Source organism: Bemisia tabaci, chromosome 8, assembly GCF_918797505.1.
Source record: "Bemisia tabaci chromosome 8, PGI_BMITA_v3".
Taxonomy (NCBI): Eukaryota; Metazoa; Arthropoda; class Insecta; order Hemiptera; family Aleyrodidae; genus Bemisia; species Bemisia tabaci.
Window position 1 is genome coordinate 1499167 of NC_092800.1, and position 21229 is coordinate 1520395.

The 21229-nt window shown below is 43.1% G+C and overlaps 2 protein-coding genes across 4 annotated transcripts in view; one reads left to right on the top strand and one right to left on the bottom strand.

The window, feature by feature from the left end:
* Positions 1-21229, top strand: part of LOC109030447 (limbic system-associated membrane protein) — a 688975-nt gene that overhangs the window by 87609 nt on the left and 580137 nt on the right. The gene's annotated exons all lie outside the window — the stretch shown is intronic.
* LOC140225265 (uncharacterized) lies at positions 1899-7163 on the bottom strand. The gene has a single exon (XM_072303535.1). It carries the CDS (start codon positions 7161-7163, stop codon positions 1899-1901), a length of 5265 nt encoding a protein of 1754 aa, XP_072159636.1.

The following is a 21229-nucleotide window of genomic DNA, read 5'->3' on the forward strand; positions in this document are numbered from 1 at the left end:
TTGTCAACATGACTGTGAGTAAACTTTCCAATTCTCGTTGTTTTAATACAAAAATTTACACGTTCACATTGGTATGCAGATGATTGCTTCGTGCTGGATACCAAGGATGGCCATGTTATACATAGTAAGAAAGAAAGCTGCGCGTGTCGGGGCCTTAGTCCCTAATTTACCTTAAAGATGAGAAGAGCTACCAAGAGCGCGCGGGCCTGGCTTCAGCTCCCTTGAGCTGGGGTTCCTATCTAACACCGGGCTCGAGCCGGGGTCCCTACTCTGCAGTTCACCGGGCTAGCCGGGGTCCCTAAACTACTCTCCGGGCGAACCGGGGTCCCTATCTAAACTTCTCCGGGCTAACCGGGGCTTACAAACTAATACACCGGGCGTACCGGGGAATTACCTGTGACACCGGGCGTACCGGGGAAACCTTACCTTGTGAGCACTGAATTGCCGGGCGCACCTTGGAGCTGTGGAGCCGTAGACTGTTGCTAGCTGAATGGCGATGAAATGGCACTTGTACTGGCGTGCACCCAGGACCTGGGTAAATCGGAATCCCGCGCCCGGCATAGGAAGTTGGAGAACAAAAAACACTTCTTAGAAAGGAACTTAAATACCTTTAACTTTGGAACCTTCTTAGCTTTATTTACAATTATTTACAACTGTGGGAACCAAAAAACTTATTATTTTCCTTTTCTAAACAAAATAAAATGACCTTAGTAAACTAAAAAACATCTTGGCGACGCGAGCGCTCTCTAGGGCAGCGCCGCTGAAGCTGGCCGCGGCCGGCGTCGCGGCGCGATTAGCCGTGCGCTAGACGGCCCGGCGCGGCAGCAGAGATTACGCGCTAGAGGCGCGTACATACCGGCGCCCCTTGAAATAACCACGTTATTTCAAAATAACAAAAAGGCTGCTTCAGCAAGAAAAAACATCATCAAAATATGCCATGCGAGGAACTGGCTGTCCGTAATTACCAGCGGCCTCGATGGTTTGCTGCTCGGTAGCGGTTCCGGTTCCAGTCATAGTTGTGAATGGGCTGGTTGGGTGGCGGACGCTTTGAAACCTTTGCCAATTCCTTGAACCGCAAGTACCGTGCCTTGCGTCTCTCAACACCCGTTAATGGTTGAGGAGCGGGGTTGACCTCGATCTCTTGCTGGTGACCAAATCGCATGAAATTTGGCTCTTGGTAAGAGTCCTCTTGGACCTGCTCTCGCTCGGGGCTAAAAGGCGGGAAGTCGCCTTCCTCCTCAGGGGCCGGCGGTGGTGGAGATGCCAGGCGGGGTGGCGTGGTTGGTTCGCGTGGCTGGCGGGGAGGAGGGTCCATTCGAGGGAGCTCAAACAACGGTGGGCCCAAGGGGGAGCGGTGGGCCATATCCTTCGGGACGCTGACCGTCCTCTTGATGGTCTTTGGTTTGGAGACTCCGCTTGGCTTTCTGTCCTTTTTCTTCCAACTTTTCAGCGTGACCACGTGGGGTGCGGCGCTGCTTTCGGTGGTGGACTGTTGAGGCACCTTGCGCGAGCTTACGGATGGCTTCTGAGGGAGCGGCTCGATCAGCTTCGCAATCTTTTGAGGCCGCGTGGGTCGCCTCTCCGTGGGACCTTTGGCAACCCATGGTAGTGGGATGGGTGGCCTGACCGTGGGTTCTCCAGAGAGCTGTTGTAGCTCTGCCAACTCTTCGTGTAGGTCGAACTTTAGTAATTCATCTAAGTTAGCCATCGCTGTACCTGCTAGAAAAAATGAAAAAAAAAAGACACCTGGTTAGCGAAAAAGAAAAACAAGAAACAAGGGGGAAAAATTCCCAAAAAGTAAGAACCCTCTTAAGGGTGTTTATGAATAATGATCCATCCTCCCCTCAAAAAAAAAAGAGAAAAGAAACGGTTCGAAGAAAGGGTGCTTCGGTATTCTTTTAATCTAGGGGGAGGGGGCACAATCTTGTGACTGCCCGTTTGAGGGCCCCAGCTGAAGTTTTCACCTCAACTACCCGAACAATTCCATCTTTGCCTGGATAGCAGGTTTGAATTCGTCCTAATCGCCAATGCAGTGGCGCCAGATTGTCCTCCTTAATTAGGACTAACTTGCCGACTTCTAAATTCGGCGCCGAATTGTGCCACTTTTGGCGTTGTCGTAAGCTGTTGAGATAGTCATTTTGCCATTGTTGCCAAAAACATTGGGCCGCTTGGCGGATTAGTTGCCATCTGTCGAGGCGGTTTTGGGGTGTGTCAACGAGGTTGGGTTCGGGCAAGGCGCTAAGAGCGTGCCCGATTAAGAAATGTCCTGGGGTTAGCGCTTCTAAATCGGAGGGGTCAGTCGAAAGTGGGCATAGTGGACGTGAGTTTAATACGGCTTCTATGCGTTTGAATACAGTGTCAAGCTCCTCAAACGTCACGACTCTAGTCCCAAGAATTCGCTTTAGATGGTGTTTTGCAGACTTGATACCCGCTTCGTGGAGTCCCCCGAAAGAGGGCGAGTTTGGAGTCATGAAATGCCAGGTGGTACTGCTGTTTACTAAGTGCTCACTGATGGTGCTAAATTCACTTGCAAGGGCATCGTAGAGCTCTTTTTGCTCATTGTTTGTTCCCACTAAGTTTCCTCCATTATCTGAGTAGATGTTTAGACTTTTGCCTCGTCGAGCAGTGAAGCGATCCAACGCCGCAAGGAAGGTCTTTGCGGTCAAGTCGCTTACGACCTCCAAATGCACCGCTTTTGTAGCCATGCAGACGAAAAGAGCTAGGTATGATTTATGAATCCGGGCTTTTCGCAATAGGGATTCCTTCGTGAGGAACGGTCCCCCAAAATCGATGGCTACGTTCAAAAATGGCCGTGCCTCTTGTACACGCCAGCGGGGCAAGGATCCCATTATTGGCTGAATTGGTCTTGGATTGACCTTAAAACATGTAATACAACGCCGTAGTTGGCTTCTGACCAAGCTTCGGCACCCTACGACCCAAAATCTTTGGTTTAAATGCGCCATGGTTAGTCTTGGTCCGCCGTGGAGGGTTTCCACGTGAGCATGGTCGATCAGAAGTATTGTAAAACGATTTTTGGCAGGCAGCAATAACGGATACTTGCTTTCCTTCTCCAGCAAGCTGTTTCTTAGACGACCTCCAACTCTTAACGCGCCGACCTTATCTAGAAAGGGCTGTAGTGCTCGTAGGCCCTTTTGTATGTCACCATTAGCTTTAAGTGCCTCTATTTCCTTTTGAAAATGGCATTTTTGGGTCCTTAGTACCCAAAATTGTGTGGCCTTTTCCAGTTCCGAGGCCTTTAAGGGGCCTTTGATCCTTTCTTCGCCCTTTGAGTGCGCGTTATGGCAGAAGCGAAACATCCATGCCGTGGTGCGTTGCAGTGATCTGAAACTAGAGTGGGTATGCAACAGTTTCTCAAATTTATCCTCTGCATCTGATAATTCTCTTTTATCCGTAACAAAGGCCTTATATTTCTCCTTGACCTCCAATTTTTGCTCTGCATGCTGTTGCTTTACGAGTGGCCATGCTTCTATCTCTTGCTTTAACCAGGGTGGGCCCTCAAACCAAAGTGATGATCCGATTAACTCATCGGGCATACAACCCCTTGAAGAAATATCGGCTGGATTTTCCTCTGAGCTTACATGGTACCAATTTAGTGGCGGAAGCGTAGAGATGACTTCCATCACTCTATTTGCTACAAATGTTTTTAGCTGATATGGTGGGGTGCGGATCCAGTCTAAAACAATGGTCGAGTCAGTGAAGGCAAATATGTTTTTTAGTGGAACAAAATCTGTGCATAGATGTACGCAATACTTGATGAGCCGGGATAGCAACTCTGCTCCGCAAAGTTCCAATCTTGGGATGCTTAGCACTTTGAGTGGTGCTACCTTTGATTTAGCCAAAACTAAATTAACCTTGGCGTTTTCCTTTTGCTCGTGACAGACTAAATAAACATTTGCCGAATATCCCTTGATGCTTGCATCACAAAAGCCTACTAAGGTGTAAGTGGCTTCAGGGTTAGTTGACTTTACAAAGCGCGGAATGCGTAGCTCGGCCAGTCTTGGCAGACTTTCAAAAAATGTATTCCACTCAATGCGTAGTCCTTCGGGTATGGGGTCATCCCAGTCTAAGCCCAGAATCCATAATTCCTGAATAACGGCTCTTACCCAAAGTGTGACTGGATTGACAAATCCCATGCAATCAAAAATTCCCGCCGAAACTGATAGCAGGCCCCTTTTTGTCGGAATATTTGGGGTTTCCATCCTTTTGAAGGAGAAAAAATCAGAGTTTGGAAACCATCGAGACCCGAGTACTTTTGAATTTTTCGTCTCGTCTCCAAAATCTAGGGGGCTATCCAAGTCCTCCGTTGGTAGTCCCTCTAAAACCTGTGGGCAGTTGCTGGACCATTTTCGCATGACCATCCCTGCGGGTTTGAAAGCCCTTGTTAATTTTTCCTTTCCATCGACCAATTTTTCTGGTGTTTGAGCGCCGTGAAAAATATCGTCCACAAACACGTTGTTTTTGAGCGTGTAGCTTATTTCTGGCCATGGTTCAGCCTCATCCGTTGAAATTTGTTGTACAGTGCGAATAGCTAGAAAGGAAGAAGGCGTTAGGCCGTACGTAACTGTGTTTAGCTCGTACTCCATTATTGGCTCCTGTGCGCTTGATCTCCACAAAATGTGTTGGTAAGGTCGATCTTCAGGGCGTACCAAAATTTGGCGATACATTTTACAAATGTCTGCCGTAAACACCCAGGGATGTAAGCGAAATCGGAAAATAATATCAACGATGTTTGGTTGAAGACTGGGTCCGGCTTCTAAAATTTCGTTTAAAGACGGGCCCCCTCTTGTCTTCATGGACGCATCGAACACTACCCTTGTGCGCGTCGTTTTACTGTCTTCGTTTATGACGCAATGATGGGGAATGAAATATTTAGCCTGATCAGCCCTTGCAACGCCGATCAGCTTCATGTGCCCCAAGTCCTCGTATTCCTTCATAAAATTGTGATAATCAGCCTTCAGCTGCGGATTGCGGTTGAGCTTATGCTCAAGCTTTAGTAACCTTGAGCGAGCCAAGGAAAAAGAATCGCCTAATTCTGGTGCATTGGCCTTGAATGGGAGGCTTACCACGTAACGCCCCTCCGCATTGCGAAAATGTTCCTTTCGGTATTGCTCTTCCACTAGTGCTTCAGTAGGGTTTATTGGAGGGTTGATTTCAGGCGGCTCCTCCCTTAACCAGAATTTTTGTAAGTCGAAATTCAATTTTTCGTGGGTGCGTGTGAAATACGCTGACGTAATCGGGTCAGGTCCCTTCTTAGTGGGACACCGTCCGGTTATGACCCACCCAAAAATACTCTCCAGGGCCATCGGTTGATCTTCGCTGTGCAATATTCGCTTGCCCGTGTAAATATACGGAAACACATCAGCGCCAATGAGGAAATCAATTTCTCCTGGCTTATTAAAGTTTTCATCCGCAAGTTTGAGCTTAGAAAATTTTTTGTGGATGTCAGCTCTAATATTTTTCGGAGGTAATTTTCCCGTGATCTGCTCAATTACTATGGTTCTCGTTTTAAACATAGGTTCATCCTTATTGCATGGTTTGATCACGCACCATGTGGCACCAATGGCAGTGCTGACGCGCTGATCACCTAAACCATAAATCATGGGCTCCTCTGAATCGAAAGTGAGTTCTGCCCGTTTAGCGAATGCGTTTGTGCAAAATGACGTCATGGCGCCACTGTCAATTAATGCTCTTGCTTTAATAAATTGTCCATTTCGTCCTTTGACCATAATCGCCGTTGTCCCTAAGAGTACTGTTGCAGGAACACGCGAGGTCAGCGCAACGTCTGTGTTGGATCCGTTTTTATGCGTGAGAGAAGTCTTTTCTCCGCTTTCGTCGCTTGATGCGCCTTCATCATACGTCCGTGCACAATGTGTTGCGTGCGCTCCAGGCGCTGATTTGCCTAGGAGGTGAATGAGTGTATGATGTTTGCCTCGGCATGCGCGGCAGCGCCCTTTGGACATACACTGGCCTACGCCGTGAGTTTTTGAGAGGCAATTAAAACAAAGTTGGTATTTCTGCACAATAACTCGTCTTGCCTGTGGAGTTTCCTTTAAAAATACTGGACACCTTGTTAATTTATGTTCTGCTGGGCATGCCGGACATTTTGAGCTTTTTCTCGAAGGATCCGACTCAGCAGCTACATAAGCACCCTTGGAATATGATGATTGACCAGAATTATTGTACTTTTTACCACTTTCTTGAGCGTACGATTTTTGAGGCTTAGTTGTTTCCTCAAGCTGAACACATTCTTTCTCCAAAAATTTTAGAATCTCCTCAATTTTTGGAAAATCTGTGTTAACGCCCCTGTAGTCCTCAAGACGTGTGCGTAGTTGAAAAGGAAGTTTTCTCAAAATTACTGAGACCAGAATATCGTTACCATCCATTACGTTTCTTTTTAGAGAGCTTAGCGCTTGGGTATGCTCCCTAAAATTTACTAAGAACTTTGTGATAGACGTCGCGTTGTTTTTTACTTCCTCTAAATCCAATAATTGACCGATATGGTAGGAGATCAATCTGCGCTCGTTGTGGTAGCGAGCTCTCAGAAGATCCCATGCCACCACATAATTAGCCGCCGTAATTTCTAAGCCCTTAATTAAACTCAGAGCATCGCCTTCTAAAGTGCTGATTAAATATTGGAATTTTTCCACGGCGCTCAAGGAGGCAACACCGTGAACAGCAATCGTGAAAATGTTGGCGAAACTTAGCCAGTCTTCGGATTTTCCCGAGAAATGTTTTAGCTCGAGTTTCGGCAATCTAACGGCAGGTCGCGCTGCGGGTTGGGCTGGCTGCAAATTTTGAGCTGGCTGTTGCTCGAGTGTAATGCCTTGCTCTGTGAATTTGCATTCGATTTTTTGAACAAGTCCCTCAAAAGCTGAGCTAACTTGGTTCACCTCGAGAGCTTCTGGCTTGGACACATAAGTGTTGTACTCTAAAATTTCCCATTGAACTGTGTCAAATTTGCTTTTCAACATTTGCAACCGATCCAAAATTGCTCGATGCGCGCTGAGTTCATCTGGCTGTAGCTGTGACACCGTGTTGTAGAAGGCTTGGACTCTACCGAATATATCCTCTCTTTTACCTTTTGAGACCGCCAGAGCGCGCTGTGCCTTGCTCAGCTGTGCGGGCTGCTCTGCTGACGTCATCCTTAATTTTTTAGAGTGTGAACAAAACAAAACCTTACTTCTTTGCTTCTCAGCTACCTCTAAAAAGAAATGTGAACCTTGACTACCTTATACCTTAGTACCCTTTCCTGAACCGTTCATAGGCTGAATCCTTCTAATCAGCTCGAAAGACCATATGTCCAGGACTAATTCATTTAATCGACTCGAAGGACCATTATGTCGGGGCCTTAGTCCCTAATTTACCTTAAAGATGAGAAGAGCTACCAAGAGCGCGCGGGCCTGGCTTCAGCTCCCTTGAGCTGGGGTTCCTATCTAACACCGGGCTCGAGCCGGGGTCCCTACTCTGCAGTTCACCGGGCTAGCCGGGGTCCCTAAACTACTCTCCGGGCGAACCGGGGTCCCTATCTAAACTTCTCCGGGCGAACCGGGGCTTACAAACTAATACACCGGGCGTACCGGGGAATTACCTGTGACACCGGGCGTACCGGGGAAACCTTACCTTGTGAGCACTGAAGTGCCGGGCGCACCTTGGAGCTGTGGAGCCGTAAACTGATGCTAGCTGAATGGCGATGAAATGGCACTTGAACTGGCGTGCACCCAGGACCTGGGTAAATTGGAATCCCGCGCCCGGCATAGGAAGTTGGAGAACAAAAAACACTTCTTAGAAAGGAACTTAAATACCTTTAACTTTGGAACCTTCTTAGCTTTATTTACAATTATTTACAACTGTGGGAACCAAAAAACTTATTATTTTCCTTTTCTAAACAAAATAAAATGACCTTAGTAAACTAAAAAACATTTTGGCGACGCGAGCGCTCTCTAGGGCAGCGCCGCTGAAGCTGGCTGCGGCCGGCGTCGCGGCGCGATTAGCCGTGCGCTAGACGGCCCGGCGCGGCAGCAGAGATTACGCGCTAGAGGCGCGTACAGCGCGGACCCTTTTTTGCTTCAAAGACATTTTTTCAATCGACATTCCGTAAGGTTCAGTGGAAAATTAAACATTACGAGCTCTCAGAAATGGGATCCAAAAAAAAGCTGAAAGTGAAAAAAAAAGTTCGATCGTATGAGAAATTCGTTGTTTCATAGTAATCAAACTCTTCGGTTTAATAATCAGTGTAATGTTATTTAATCGCGACAATATTTTTAAGCTTTATTGCTCGTAATAAAACCATTGAACCACTCTGCATGCAGCTCTATTTCACATGCATCTTAGGAACGGACCGGCGATACAATTATTTTAACACACCGCTTAAGCGTGAAGTATCCCAGAAACTGAAGCAGTTTCCACGCGCGATCGGTGAGGCTCCAATCGCGCTTAGCTTAATGTATGTAGTAATACCACCTGAAATCATAATACAATGTGAATTAGACAATGTTCTTCGAAATTGCATGAGCACAATATCCTGCATACGATAAAGAACAATCTGTGAAAATTATCTTTCATTAGTTAAGTTATATCTCAGTTTTAATTTTTGTTGTTCTGTTTGCCTCGATGTCTGACCCGAACTTCGGCAGCTCGACCTCAAGTTTTCGGATGCGTGATCAGAAACCTTCAGAGATCCGTATGACCTCAACTTCGGGTCCCATGCACGAAGTTTTTTCTCCGTGACACCGATGAAAAAGATAGATCTCTTTTGTGAACGTTTATTTATACTGAAGGGCCATTTTATAAAATTGTTCTACATTCTTAACGTCTTAAACCATCTTGTGTGGTTAAGTCACAACGAGATTGTCCACTCAAATTCTGAAACACTGTATTGACATTGGACGTTTTCGCTTACGTCGATTCAATTGTATTCGAAGGAACTTCGCAAGGTTTGCGGGTATCATCTATCCTAAACCAGCCTAATAGGGGCTGTGTGACGCGCTCTCCCGAAAGTAAGAGCCCAAGCGTGGCACATCCATTAGTAGGACGTCGCGTCGTCACAGGCTGAGAACGACGTCTCTCATTTCGTCGTAGGCAGCGGTATAAAGTCAACAATGACCTAACGCCGAAGACTCAGTCTCTCCGCTGAAAGAGTTATTTTATCTCAATGCATTCGCTTTGAAGTCAGGGGAGGCCGTTTGAATCCACAGTGACTGCTCACCCCCCCCCCCCCCCCCCGGTCTCCACGTAGCATTCCGGGATAAGGGGATACCCTAGGAAAAGGGCCCGCGGCTTCATTGATCCCTTCAAGAGGGAACATGAACGCCTTTCCCTTCCCGCGCGATCCACGAGTGGCAGATGAGAGCCGTTGAATTTAAGAAAGGCTCCCTCCTCCCCTCCCCCCATCTTTGTAGCTAAAATAAACAATCAGCGTTCAAGGTAGCATGAGCAATATATCTGTTAGGGGATCCTGTGTTGCGCTGTTGGTTCAGAAATTGAAAGAGCCGATCTTTCAGGCCGTTTTTAAATCAACAAGAAACGGACTGGTGCGAATATTTTCTGTAGACGACCGATTTTCACGGAAAAAAATATCTCAATCCTAACTGGCTGATTTTGGCGCCAGATATTAGAGTAGCTTCACCAGTCAGAGGTACGAGCTATGGAAATAACAATTTTTACTATTGAAGGATACATTTTTTTAAGGACACAATTTTCTCCTCAGAGATACGATACACTCGTCATTGAGACTTTTGTCGACAGTTTTGACTGTATTTGAATTGTTTGGCCTTGTTTTCCTGCAAAATGGTGTGGACCCAGCTTTATTTTACCACCTTGTTTTATTCAGTGCGGGCCACGTTTCTTAGCGCTTTCTCTCGTTTGTTTATTTATTTATTAATTCTTTGGTACATATCGACCAATAAATCGGATCATAATACAAATCTATCTTTACAGATTTAGTATTTTTATGGTATATCAGTCATTGGGGGTTTTTTTTTTTTTTTTTTTGAGAATGGCTTTTTCACCATACAAGGGAGAATCTAATTTGAGGAGAGTTGGGCATGGTGAACTGAGATTCTCGCTCGTATGGTAAAAAAAATCCGTACTGTGGCAAAGAAAAAAAAATTGCTGATGCCTCATTAAAACACTGCATTTATCATAAATGACAGCCAAAACAAATTTTTGATTTTAATCTTTACATCAGTATCATGATGAATACACCGGAAAAAAAGGATGCTACCTTGACACACTGAATGTAAAAAAGTGTGCGACAACTCACTTTAGGAATGTCAATTTGAAAACATAACTGCTGTGGCGGTTAATTCAGAGTTTTGTGAGTTGTCGCGCACTTTTTTACATCCAGAATGTTATGTCAGCATCCCTTTTTTTTCGGTGTGTACACAGATGGCTGACAAATCAATTTGAAAGTGCAATAAAATATGCAAAAAATTCCGGGAACAGGAGAGGGGGTGTCCGGTGCAAATTTCGGGGAGCGAGGTGGATGGAATACGAGGTGGCGTCGTCGGTGTGGCGTCTGATAATTGTTGGCGTTGCTAACATTCCTCGTGCGGACTGGGGGTGAAGGCGGGGGTGACTCCGGGGAGATGGGGGGTGCAGGGGCGACTGAGGGGCTTAAGGCCCACGGCTGAGCGCACCCCGAGCCGGGGCTCGCGACCCTCGGACGCTCCCTCCGAAAATTCCGGCCCGGCCCCGGCCGATCCCGGCACTGGCTTCGTCCCGACTTAATTAACCGGCAAAAAGATGGTTCTCCCGGATAATAAGATGTCTGAATCAGCGATTTCTCCCATTTCCGCCGCAGACCCAATTCCAGCCATTGCTGCATGATCGTCCTGAAAATCATCCCTATGGAGGGCCCTGTATGGATACGCAGTGTCCGTCAGAACCCATTAGGCGCCATCAGCGGGTTGAGAATTGAAACTGATATCGGCAAAGCAACAGACAAAGAAGACCAAGGGTAAACGAAGGGATACTATCGGTTGAAACGTGTGGTTGTTAAGGCTAAGGGAGAAAATGATGCAAACTAACTGGATCGTATTTTGCAAAAAGGAACCAAGAACATTCAAACGTTGCAAGGATAGTGAGACTTCCATTCCTCGCAATAAGTAAATTTTCATAATTAGTAATTTTGCATTTCTTTTTATAAAAAAATTTATTAATCTGATCAGGTGATACGATACATAATCATATAAGTTACATATTTTATCGATACTACTGTGTTGAATCTGTTGAATATTACTTTGAATATTTCTATTACTGAAAATATTACTTTGAAAAGAACAATACAGCCATAGGGTCACAGGGTCGTGGGTTGTCGTTACTTTGCTTTGTCCTTCGTAATCATTAGCTTCCACCGATTGGATCGCTTAGTTTTACCTTTATCTCTTTTGTCGATTGCGGAGTCTATCAATTTTCAGAATCCGCCTGCAAATGTTGCTAACATCCGTTATACCTGAGACGAATTAACGCATCACATATCTACGTTGTTAGTTTTCTACCTGCAAATTGGTTTGTTATCAAATGATTTGCAAATCCTACTGTATTTTTTTGATAATTCCGCGGAAATATCAGCAATATTCTGGATAGAAATTTTGCTGTCGCCTATATCTCAGTAAAGAATGAATTGTTTGAGTTTTTCTTGCAACTTTTCGTGTTATTCGTTTTTTCGTGTGGGAAACGGCGTATTTTGCATGGGTTTCTTTCATTGGATGGAAATACAGTGGATATATCAAATAACAGATTTTAGTGATGAAAAACACAGGAAAAACACTGGGGGTTCAATTTAGGTTAGTTATAAATCAAGGGACAAGTAATAAAAAGGGTAAAAAATGTTGGTACTTTCCTTCAAAAACAATTGAGAAAAAACAATTAAACTGATTAAGTTGTGAACGCTTGAACAATAAATTTATTTCTGAACTCTGTCTTTTCTTTTCCTTTGCGAACGTAGAAAATGCATAGTAATGCGAACCGCAGGAATATGGGAGTATTTATAGGGAGTAGTCTTTTTATTTTAACTGGAAGAGAGGGTTTACCAGAAGAACGTATCCCGAATTCCCGACAACCGTAGTTTTTGTCATTTCGAAGTATCCTACGAGTTTCGACGAATTTGGTTTTGTGTAATTGATGAAACTTGGCAACTTCACGGGGTTGAAGGGGCAGGTGGAAGCTCTTAAGCTGATGCCACTGTTTTATTTCCGTAAACGCTTTAAGCTCTTGTATTCGAAATTATTTCAGTTCAGGACTCCTGAAGTTTTAGTGGGACAGTAAAATAAGTTTGAGGCTTACGATTTTGTCATTTCTATAATAGATGGAAGTATAATGCAAATTTTGAATTCGTAAATCTGCTCTAAACTTTCAAAGTAAATAATTTTTGTTTATAAAGACCTGTTCTGTTCAAAAGATAGGCAAATGAACTGAATTCTGAGTTACATCGCATAAAAATCACGTTTGAATACTTTAAAGGATTAATGTACCGTCCGAAATGAACCTTTGTCGTCAACACTTATTTTCAAAGTTGAGTCCACCGGCACTTTTTTCTCCATCTGTTTTATTCAGGTTTATGTCTAGAGACATTTAAAGAAAAAAATCAAACCTTTTACGAACTATCTGGCAGACCTTCATCCGTTTCTCTCGTATTTAATGCCTGCCATTTTGCAGCATTACTTTTCTATTTATCAAAAAAAAATGTAGAGATTGAGAATGGGTCAAAACAATTAGTATAGTGCGTATGAAAAATCGATTGGATTTTGCGAGATTGTTTCATTACTCAAAGGATATTGTCTGCGAGTGCTCCTTACGGAACGTGCTCTTTCATGAGGATACCACTATTCGACCACATAGGAGCTCGTATTGCCTGCACTAAAAATTGAAGGCAAACTGACATGGCATTTATCTCGTGTGAGGTTAATGGCTATTTTTGTGTTTTCTGAATGTGTGAGCCGATTTATGATGATATTGCTTTCCAGCCACGTGGGAGTTTGTGTTGCCTACACTGAAAATGGAAGGTAAATTGACATGGCATTCATCCATTCGCTTCAGGTCAATGGCTATTTTTTGTGTATTTTCTTTTTCTGAGTGTGTGAGCCGCCTTGCGACGACACCACTATCAACCACGTGGGGAACTCGTATTCCCTACGCTATAAATTGAAGGCAAACTGCCAATGCGTTAAAACCACTTATCCGCATTAGTTTAAGTAAATTTCTTACCGCTTCGGTTGAATCGGCCCCTTGGTGACTTAGTCGAAAATGCTGCAGCGGAGACGGCACATTTTAAAATTCGCAAAACGCCTCTGTAAATTGGCCTATTGAAAACTCCTGTTAGAGAAAAAAGAAAAGCTGTTTCTTACAACTCCTCTTACGAAATTTTCACCTGTGTCGTATACACTGGAAAAAAACCACATTGGTTCTAGAGTCCAGACTCTTGAAAACATTGACAAGAAAAATGACTCTTGATTCAATCAGATTTAAGCTTAAATCAAAAGGAAATCCGCTCAAATTAAGAGGCTTGGTTCTTAATTTAAGCTTAAATCTGATTTAATCAAGAGTATTTTTTCTTGTCGATGTTTTTAAGAGTCTGGACTCTAGATCCAATGTGTTTTTTTTTCCAGTGTAGTATCGTTTTTGAAGCGGTAGACTTATGAAACGTACATTTCAGGCTCATTGTGCGTGAAAGAGAGTGTAATGGAAATTTCTGATGGATACAATGTGAGTGTATCCACATTTTTTAATGTGGATATCTCCATCGCCAAAAAATTACTAGATGTCAGTTAATGGGTAGATACCGTCAGTATGGCTGCGCAGACAAATGAAGCATTCATTCAAGTGTTAATAATCCACGTGTTATGATAACTGTGAGATTAAAAGCTACGTAGAATATTCCTAAACACCCGTTGTCGTGATTTGTACAAAATCAAAGTACAGGTGCACTCAGGGTATATTTTTGCGTGAATCATAAGCGTTTTTCGTCGGATCAGTTCCTGGAACCTTAATCTCCCGGATCAAAACACCATTCAGAAAATCCGGCTTACGATGGAAATGACCACGTGATATGAAAATGAATTGAATTCAGTGGCTAAGCGTAAATGATCGGTTATCGACATCGGTGGCGAGGCGTAAAAGATCGATTATCGATTATTCCCTATTTGAAACTGTGGTGAAGAATCGATTTTTGAGGCGTTCTTTGCAAACTCCCTGTTTATCGATACTTTTCCATAAGTTTAAATGACGGGTTGATGATATATCGAAAAGCTCGCCACAACGCTGATCGATATCAACAAATTCGATACTATGGTAAAAAATCTATTATTGAAGTGCTCGCTGCACACACCGTAATTTAATCAATGGTTTTCTATCGAATTAAATGGCAGATAAATCGATACATCGCAAAACACGTCACACTACTGATTGAATTCGGTCTCCAAGAATTGATTACCAAGCGGTCTACTAATTGGATCGCGTTAAGCAGAATTAGGGGACCAAGCCACATCAACTATTGTCAAATTAAACTGTGCAGTTTAATTTTTTATAAGAGAACGTTGGTGCGAATTCTTTTGAAAATTTTAAGGAATTTGCTTAGTATTATACAGAAATTTCACTGAAATTTGCACAAAAATCTGTAGAACGGTTTTCACGTAAAAAAAAAAAACAAACAAATTGCCCAATTAAGTTTGACAAGAGTTGATGTGGCTCGGTTCCTTTTCAGCTTAATGCGGTTCAATTAAAGCACGACGAAATGTATTTTTCGTCAAAATTCCACTCTAAACATCTTGAATGGATTGAAAACGTTCAGAATAAGTGTACATGCGTGAAAATAAATTATCGTTTGTATATTATGTTGGAATCAGTATATTCGCATTTTCCACCATTGGAAAAACCACAACCCATACAAGTCAAATCGGATGCGTATCGCGTATAAACTAATTTATGAGTCTGGCTGTATAATTAAATATTAGTTTCGCTATAATCTTGTGCTCGTACCTCGAATATGTGGTATATTTTAAACGGTCCGGGAAATTCAGATGTTAGTAAATTATTCCATCGCAGATTGCACTCAAAAGCATTATTGAAGCTCGATTTGATGGGAGTAAAGTTTATCAAACGCGCTTAGGTATTCAAAAACATTGACCGATTAGCAAGAGGGTCTTTTAAAGATTCGAAGAATCCTGGGAAAATTGTTCAGGCATTTTTTTACACAGAAACCGTCAGTGAGCTTTTTTAAAATCGTCAAAAGTTATCCGAAAGAAGCTCGTGAATTTTGTCATAACGGAGACTTTGCATTGTTTGAACTTTGATGAATTTCCTCTTTCAGTGGAAACTCACTGGAAAAAAAAAACACATTGGATCTAGAGTCGAGACTCTTAAAAACATCGACAAGAAAAAGTACTCTTGATTCAAACAGAATCTAGCTTAAATCAAGAACCAAGCCTCTTAATTTGAGCGGAATTCCTTTTGATTTAAGCTTAAATCTGATTGAATCAAAAGTCCCTTTTCTTGTCAATGTTTTCAAGAGTCTGGACTCTAGATCCAATGTGTTTTTTTTTTCCAGTGTACATTACTAAGAGATCTGGGGACGAGGATGCCCTTGGTTCATAACTTGAATACTAATTGAGGAATTAGTCCAAAATGATTTAATCCGCTAAAATACATGTGTTGAAATGGGAAATGTCCCCCGATAACGTCATTAAGCGGTGTATTTTCTTACTTTTAAATATACTTTTTATACTATTTCTCACATCAAGGAAATCTTTTAAAAGATACTGCGAAATAGATTTTTAAGCATCATCAGATGAAGCAAGAAAAAATTGCGTGAAAAACTTCCTCACTCTGGAAATAATAAGAAAACACAGGGAACTTATCTTAAATTAGCGATTTTTTTCCACTTTTTCCTGTAAGTGCAGTGTAAGCCAGCAAAAGGAGATAAGACCGCAGTACTCCTTCCCGATTCTGATCCCATGAATTGGATCGTTTGAATTCCTCCAAACTTTCGCGCCTTTGGAAATGTCCCCGGATCACCGTCCCAATAAAGCGACGCCCGAATCGAGGGGCGAAGTTCATTTCGGGGCAGAAAAAGGGATAAAAAGCAATCGGAAGTGGGCGTTTGATTAGGTAAGGGGGGCCCGGAAGCACGGCTCGAAGGTATCGCCTCGTTAATTCCGTGAATTAAATTGAATAATCGGGACGGGGGGAGGGGGAATTACGAGATATTACCGCGCCTCTAATTGAGTATTTCCGCGTTTTCCACTCGGTGGACTCAGGGCCTCCTCTTGTGGAGTCTTGTATAAAAAATACCACGCTCCTCTGCTGTGCTGAGGGAAATCGCCGTACAAACATCTGGAAGTTGCCAAATTTACCCCGGAAAATACGGATTTTCTGAAATATTTGTCAATTTGTTCTCCAAATTTTGACAGACTGTACTCGGAGTAGATTAGTCGTGCTAGTCACAGAATCGCATTTTTATTTTCTAGGCTTGCAGGTCAGGAAAAAGTACATTGATGGAAAAAATAACCCATAACTTTGGCTAATATGAGAAGGGAACACAAAGTAACCCAAGTTTTTAGTTTAAACTATAGTTTCCCAATTTTTCAAATATTTTTTGGGTTACATTGAACGCAAACTGTGCGGAGATCAACAAAAAATTTGGGTCGGTTTGTGATTCATTTCCTATCTCAACCAAAAGTAACACAAGAACACGAATATTTTTCTCAGTGGCATGAGATGTATTATAGTTTCTGCGTCCAATATTAATGGAGATATCGACGGCCACAGGGGGATACCATCTATCTCCGTTTGTGACATTGCAGACTTCCTGTCATACTTTATTTTCCTTCAGAAAACTATTCAACGTTATTTCTTAGAAACTACATTGATTTTCATTTATTGCAAGCAAAACATTCGGTATTTTCAAACTATGAAGTTGCATTGTTTTTCTACAAAGAGAGAGAGAGAGAGGGAAAAAAAGAAAAGAGGTGTGGAAATTCAAAATACCGCAATGAAGATACGGGTTTTCGCACTTCAGAAATCGACATGACTCATCAAAAAACACCGTGTAACATCTCATCTACCAACTACCAAGATAGTGCATCGAGCAAACGGTGTAAACGAGTGTGTCACTAATTGACAGGGAAAAGATAACTGGGTGTGATAGTCCCACTTTTCCGTAATGAACTCAATCTCGATAAAAATCTGACTTGGCGCCATTTTGAAACGAACGCCTCAATTGCTCATAACTTTTTTCTAAAATTCGTATTTTATCGAGGGAAACTTGGCAAAGCGCAAAAGCTGATACGCTATTTTTCCTTAGGTGTGCGGTTCTGAAACGGGGCTGAAAGTCGATTGCCGGAGGCTCTCGCGCGCTGAAACATTAGCTTCGTTTGCACGGGTGTGTTTGCTTGCAGACTTGGAGTCCCATCTAAGGAAGAATCGCGCATCTTACAATCAATATACTGTGCAGATACGCGCTTTCTGAGAAGCACGGGGAGCGTGTATGCGCCTTTGCGCCTCGAACACCTTTGTTACTCCCAGCGCTGGGTCCTATTCACTTACTATTTTTGTTCCGACGCTCCTTCTATGCTTTTCAGCTTAGTGTACTCGTGCCTCGTTTGACACCACCAGTGGAATATGACACACAGCCCCCCCCCCCCCCCCCCCCAAGAGAAACTGTACTCGTGCCGTGTTTGAAAACAGTTGAGTTATTATAGATCAAGGTGATTTGACGGACGCCATTTTTGTGTCAGAGTGACGTGCAATATATCGCATAGATTCGTTCCATAATTTCAGCTACTTGTCATTTTATTTCAAATTTTGAGATCGCATAGTCGCGAGGAAGAAAGTCAATGTAAATAAAGGCACGGGTTTTTTAGAGGAAAATTATCGCATTCGAGTGCATTTTTGATATCAGAATCGGACGCGATATTTTTTTTAAAATTTTTTTCTAAAAAAACCTGCCTTTATTACGTTGAATTTCTTTGTCAATTTTGGTGTAATGGTACTCACTGGCACTTCCAGTGAAATTTGGCAATAATTGATGTGGCTTGATTCCTTTCTGCCGAACGCATATAAAGTAACGTTTTGAAACTATAGGTTGATTTTTTCCTGAATTCTAAAGATTATTCTTACCTACAAAATTTCAAATGATAAGATGCGTAAGAAATAAGATAATTGCATACATTTTTGTTAAGAAAATAAAACGAGAGGAAATTAGGCTACGTATGTTGTAATTAAGGCTACGTGTGTGTGTGTTGACTCCGCATAAATCCATCTAATTGAAAACACAATTCTGTGACTCAAACCCACACACATCTAAACCGTTACCGATTCCAATGTAAACTTCGAACGCTGTTTTCTCGTTACCGCGTTCAATATTCTCTTCGGAACATGTTTTGCCTGCTCTGCCTCGGAGCTCATCCCGTAGCCAACTGCGGAAATTCGGAGGTTAACATCGCCCCGGGTCGGTGCGACAAGACGGTCGCGCCCGGAATCGGTTACACAGTAGCGCAATACCAGGTAAATGGGCTAGTTTACGATCGACGCCGTTTTCAGAGCTCCCGGGCGCTTGGCCCCGCGGACTTTTACGATCTCATCTGCTGGAAAGGCCGTCCTTTGAATCGCAGACCCTCCTTTGCTCCCCTCCCCTCCCTTCAGCCGCTGCACTCCCCGCTCTCCCCTCCCGCGCTTGATTAAGAGAGCCCGTTCAATGCAACTGTCGTACAAGAGGACCGCTCCTCCAAGAATCCAGATCAATGTGGAGGAAAACCTGGAAAATTTGGAGGAAAATCGCATCAATGGAAACGACAAAAAAAATAATGTACGTACTTAACACATGGATGCGTCCGCTGAAAAAAATGGTGTGCTGTTTTAGCACCTAGGATGTCAAAAATATGTCTGGTGATCCATAGATGCTGCCTTGATTGCCCACGCAGTTAAATTTGCATTCACAGGATGTAAAATTAACTGCGAGGGCAGTAAAGGCAGCATCTTGGGATCACCAGACACATTTTTGACATCCCAGGTAGTTTCCCGGACGAAGAAACGTACCTCCATTCCAAAGTTGCCAAATTGAACTTCAACAATTAATTCTTTTACTACAATGCACCCGAGTAATTTGTGTCAAAAATGTGTTTGATTTTTGCAGGAGATAAGAAGGAAAATGTGTGAAATTTCCAGGTAGAAGTGTGCAAGATTCCTCGAGTAAAAATGCATTGTGGTGGAGAAAATTTGGGAACATTGAAATGTAGTCTTTTTGTGAGGGAAATGACGAACAGAGCAATGGCCACGAATTTGTATAATGTTGCAGTCAAATTTTTTCAAAGAATATTTCGTGAGGGAACCCAACATTTTAAATAATCATTTTCACCGGGGAAATCAGCTGATGAAAGTCTGACCAATCAAAAGTCGACGGTCGTTTTAGGACGAACATGTGGTCTTTTCGTTTAGAAGTGGCCAGTGATACAATATCATCATGCCTCAACGTTAATGGTTCATAGAGAATGTAAGGTGTAAGGTGCAGATACAACTATTCGTGTCCGACGGTAGTCCAGGTTGCGGGCGGAGAAAATTGAAGGCGTTTTGATTTGCATTTCTCTTACAGCTCAAAGTTGCGTAAGCTGGGCGTGTGTCTCGCTGATTTACGAACTACTGGCTTGAAACGACCCCCACTGTAATTCCTTACAACAATAACTTTAGGAAGGCCCGAGAAAATTGTAAATGCCACGAAGACGAATGAATAACTCCTCAGTCAAGTTAGGTATTCATATGGTGTGCGGTCAATTTTGTTTGAGCATTTCGTTGGTAGCAGTATCAATTCTCAGCCATGAGTTCCCAAATAATTTGTGCAATGGGCCACTGAACCACGATCGAATTTTGACTTGTGTACACATTTTTTCTCAGGTAAGTGACGCGTAAAACATGAAGTCCACATTAAAAGCGCGAAAAAGTAACTCAGTAACCGAGAAATACGCGGTTCAAAAAGCGCAAATTTTCCGCAAATAAAAACGCCGCTGTTTTGCGCCCTACCAATTGATTCTAGCTGGCACCAATCAGAGACAAGCACGGGTTTCTACGACTTTCGTCAAATGGCTTTCAGCTCTTCGTGTTCGAATGCAAAAGGAACGCCGAAACTATATCCTCAAAATCAAAGAATGGAATCGCATTCACGTTATCTGCGGTTAACAAGCAACAATTCCTCATTGATATACGTTTTATTTGAACAAACAGCTTTGAAAAATGAGAAGAGATAGCAATTTTGGTGCATTATTTCTGCCATTTGCTCGCCATTTTGGCGCTTTCGAAATTCCGTTGAGCCTTTTGGCGTTTCAAATACGGACTTCGGACTTGTGCATGAGCATTTCGCGCCCTAAAGACACGGAGTAAATCACTATTTAATCTGCTCATCTGGTAATTTCAGAATATTAAATAAAAACACGAGGTATAGTGACCCATTGTACTTGTATGAATTAATCATTCACTAAGGACATTTTTTTACCAAGTTTGCAGTATCTTTTTCGACGTTGTAGTATCGTATGAATCGCAGTATTGTGATGCTGGATCCTGGATCGGCTTCCAGGTTTTCCAAGTTGTGAGGGAAGTAGCCCCCTGTTCGGGCGAAGAGCCTTGTCCTCGCACTCTCGATACTTATCCGAGAATCCATTTGCAGTTCTCAATGAACCCTACGTATCTTACCGTGTAAGCTCGTACTTGAAATGTCTGCTTCTGCTACGGTGAGGAGGAAAAATCTTAGTGCAGTGAAGCTCGGTTGTCAAGTTGCCATAGGTTTACGACGGTGGCAAGGCAATTTTCCAAAAGCCTTGTTTCCTACTCTAAGTTTTCTCAGTACTTTTTTCCCACTCGTTTTTTGTCCCCATCACAGTTAGTCCTACAAGTGAGATGTTCTACTGGCTTTTTCCCATTATTTCTTAGAATAAATCGCCCTAAATAAATCGTTAAAATAATCGCCCTGATACGGTGCAGTTGGCGTCAATCTCTTATGAGCGCCTGCAAGCCTGCATGAATACTTCTCGCATTGCACCTAACGAAATTTAAAAGTTATATGAGATAACTATTCGACCACCGGTGTGGGCATATTGCCACTAGCCGGATTGAAGGCGCGTCACACTGCGGAGATGACTCGACCGTTAACGTTGCCTCCGCGACGCTAAAGACACCGGCAAACTGGGACTACGCGTCATTATACTTGACTTTCTGCCCGGTTTTT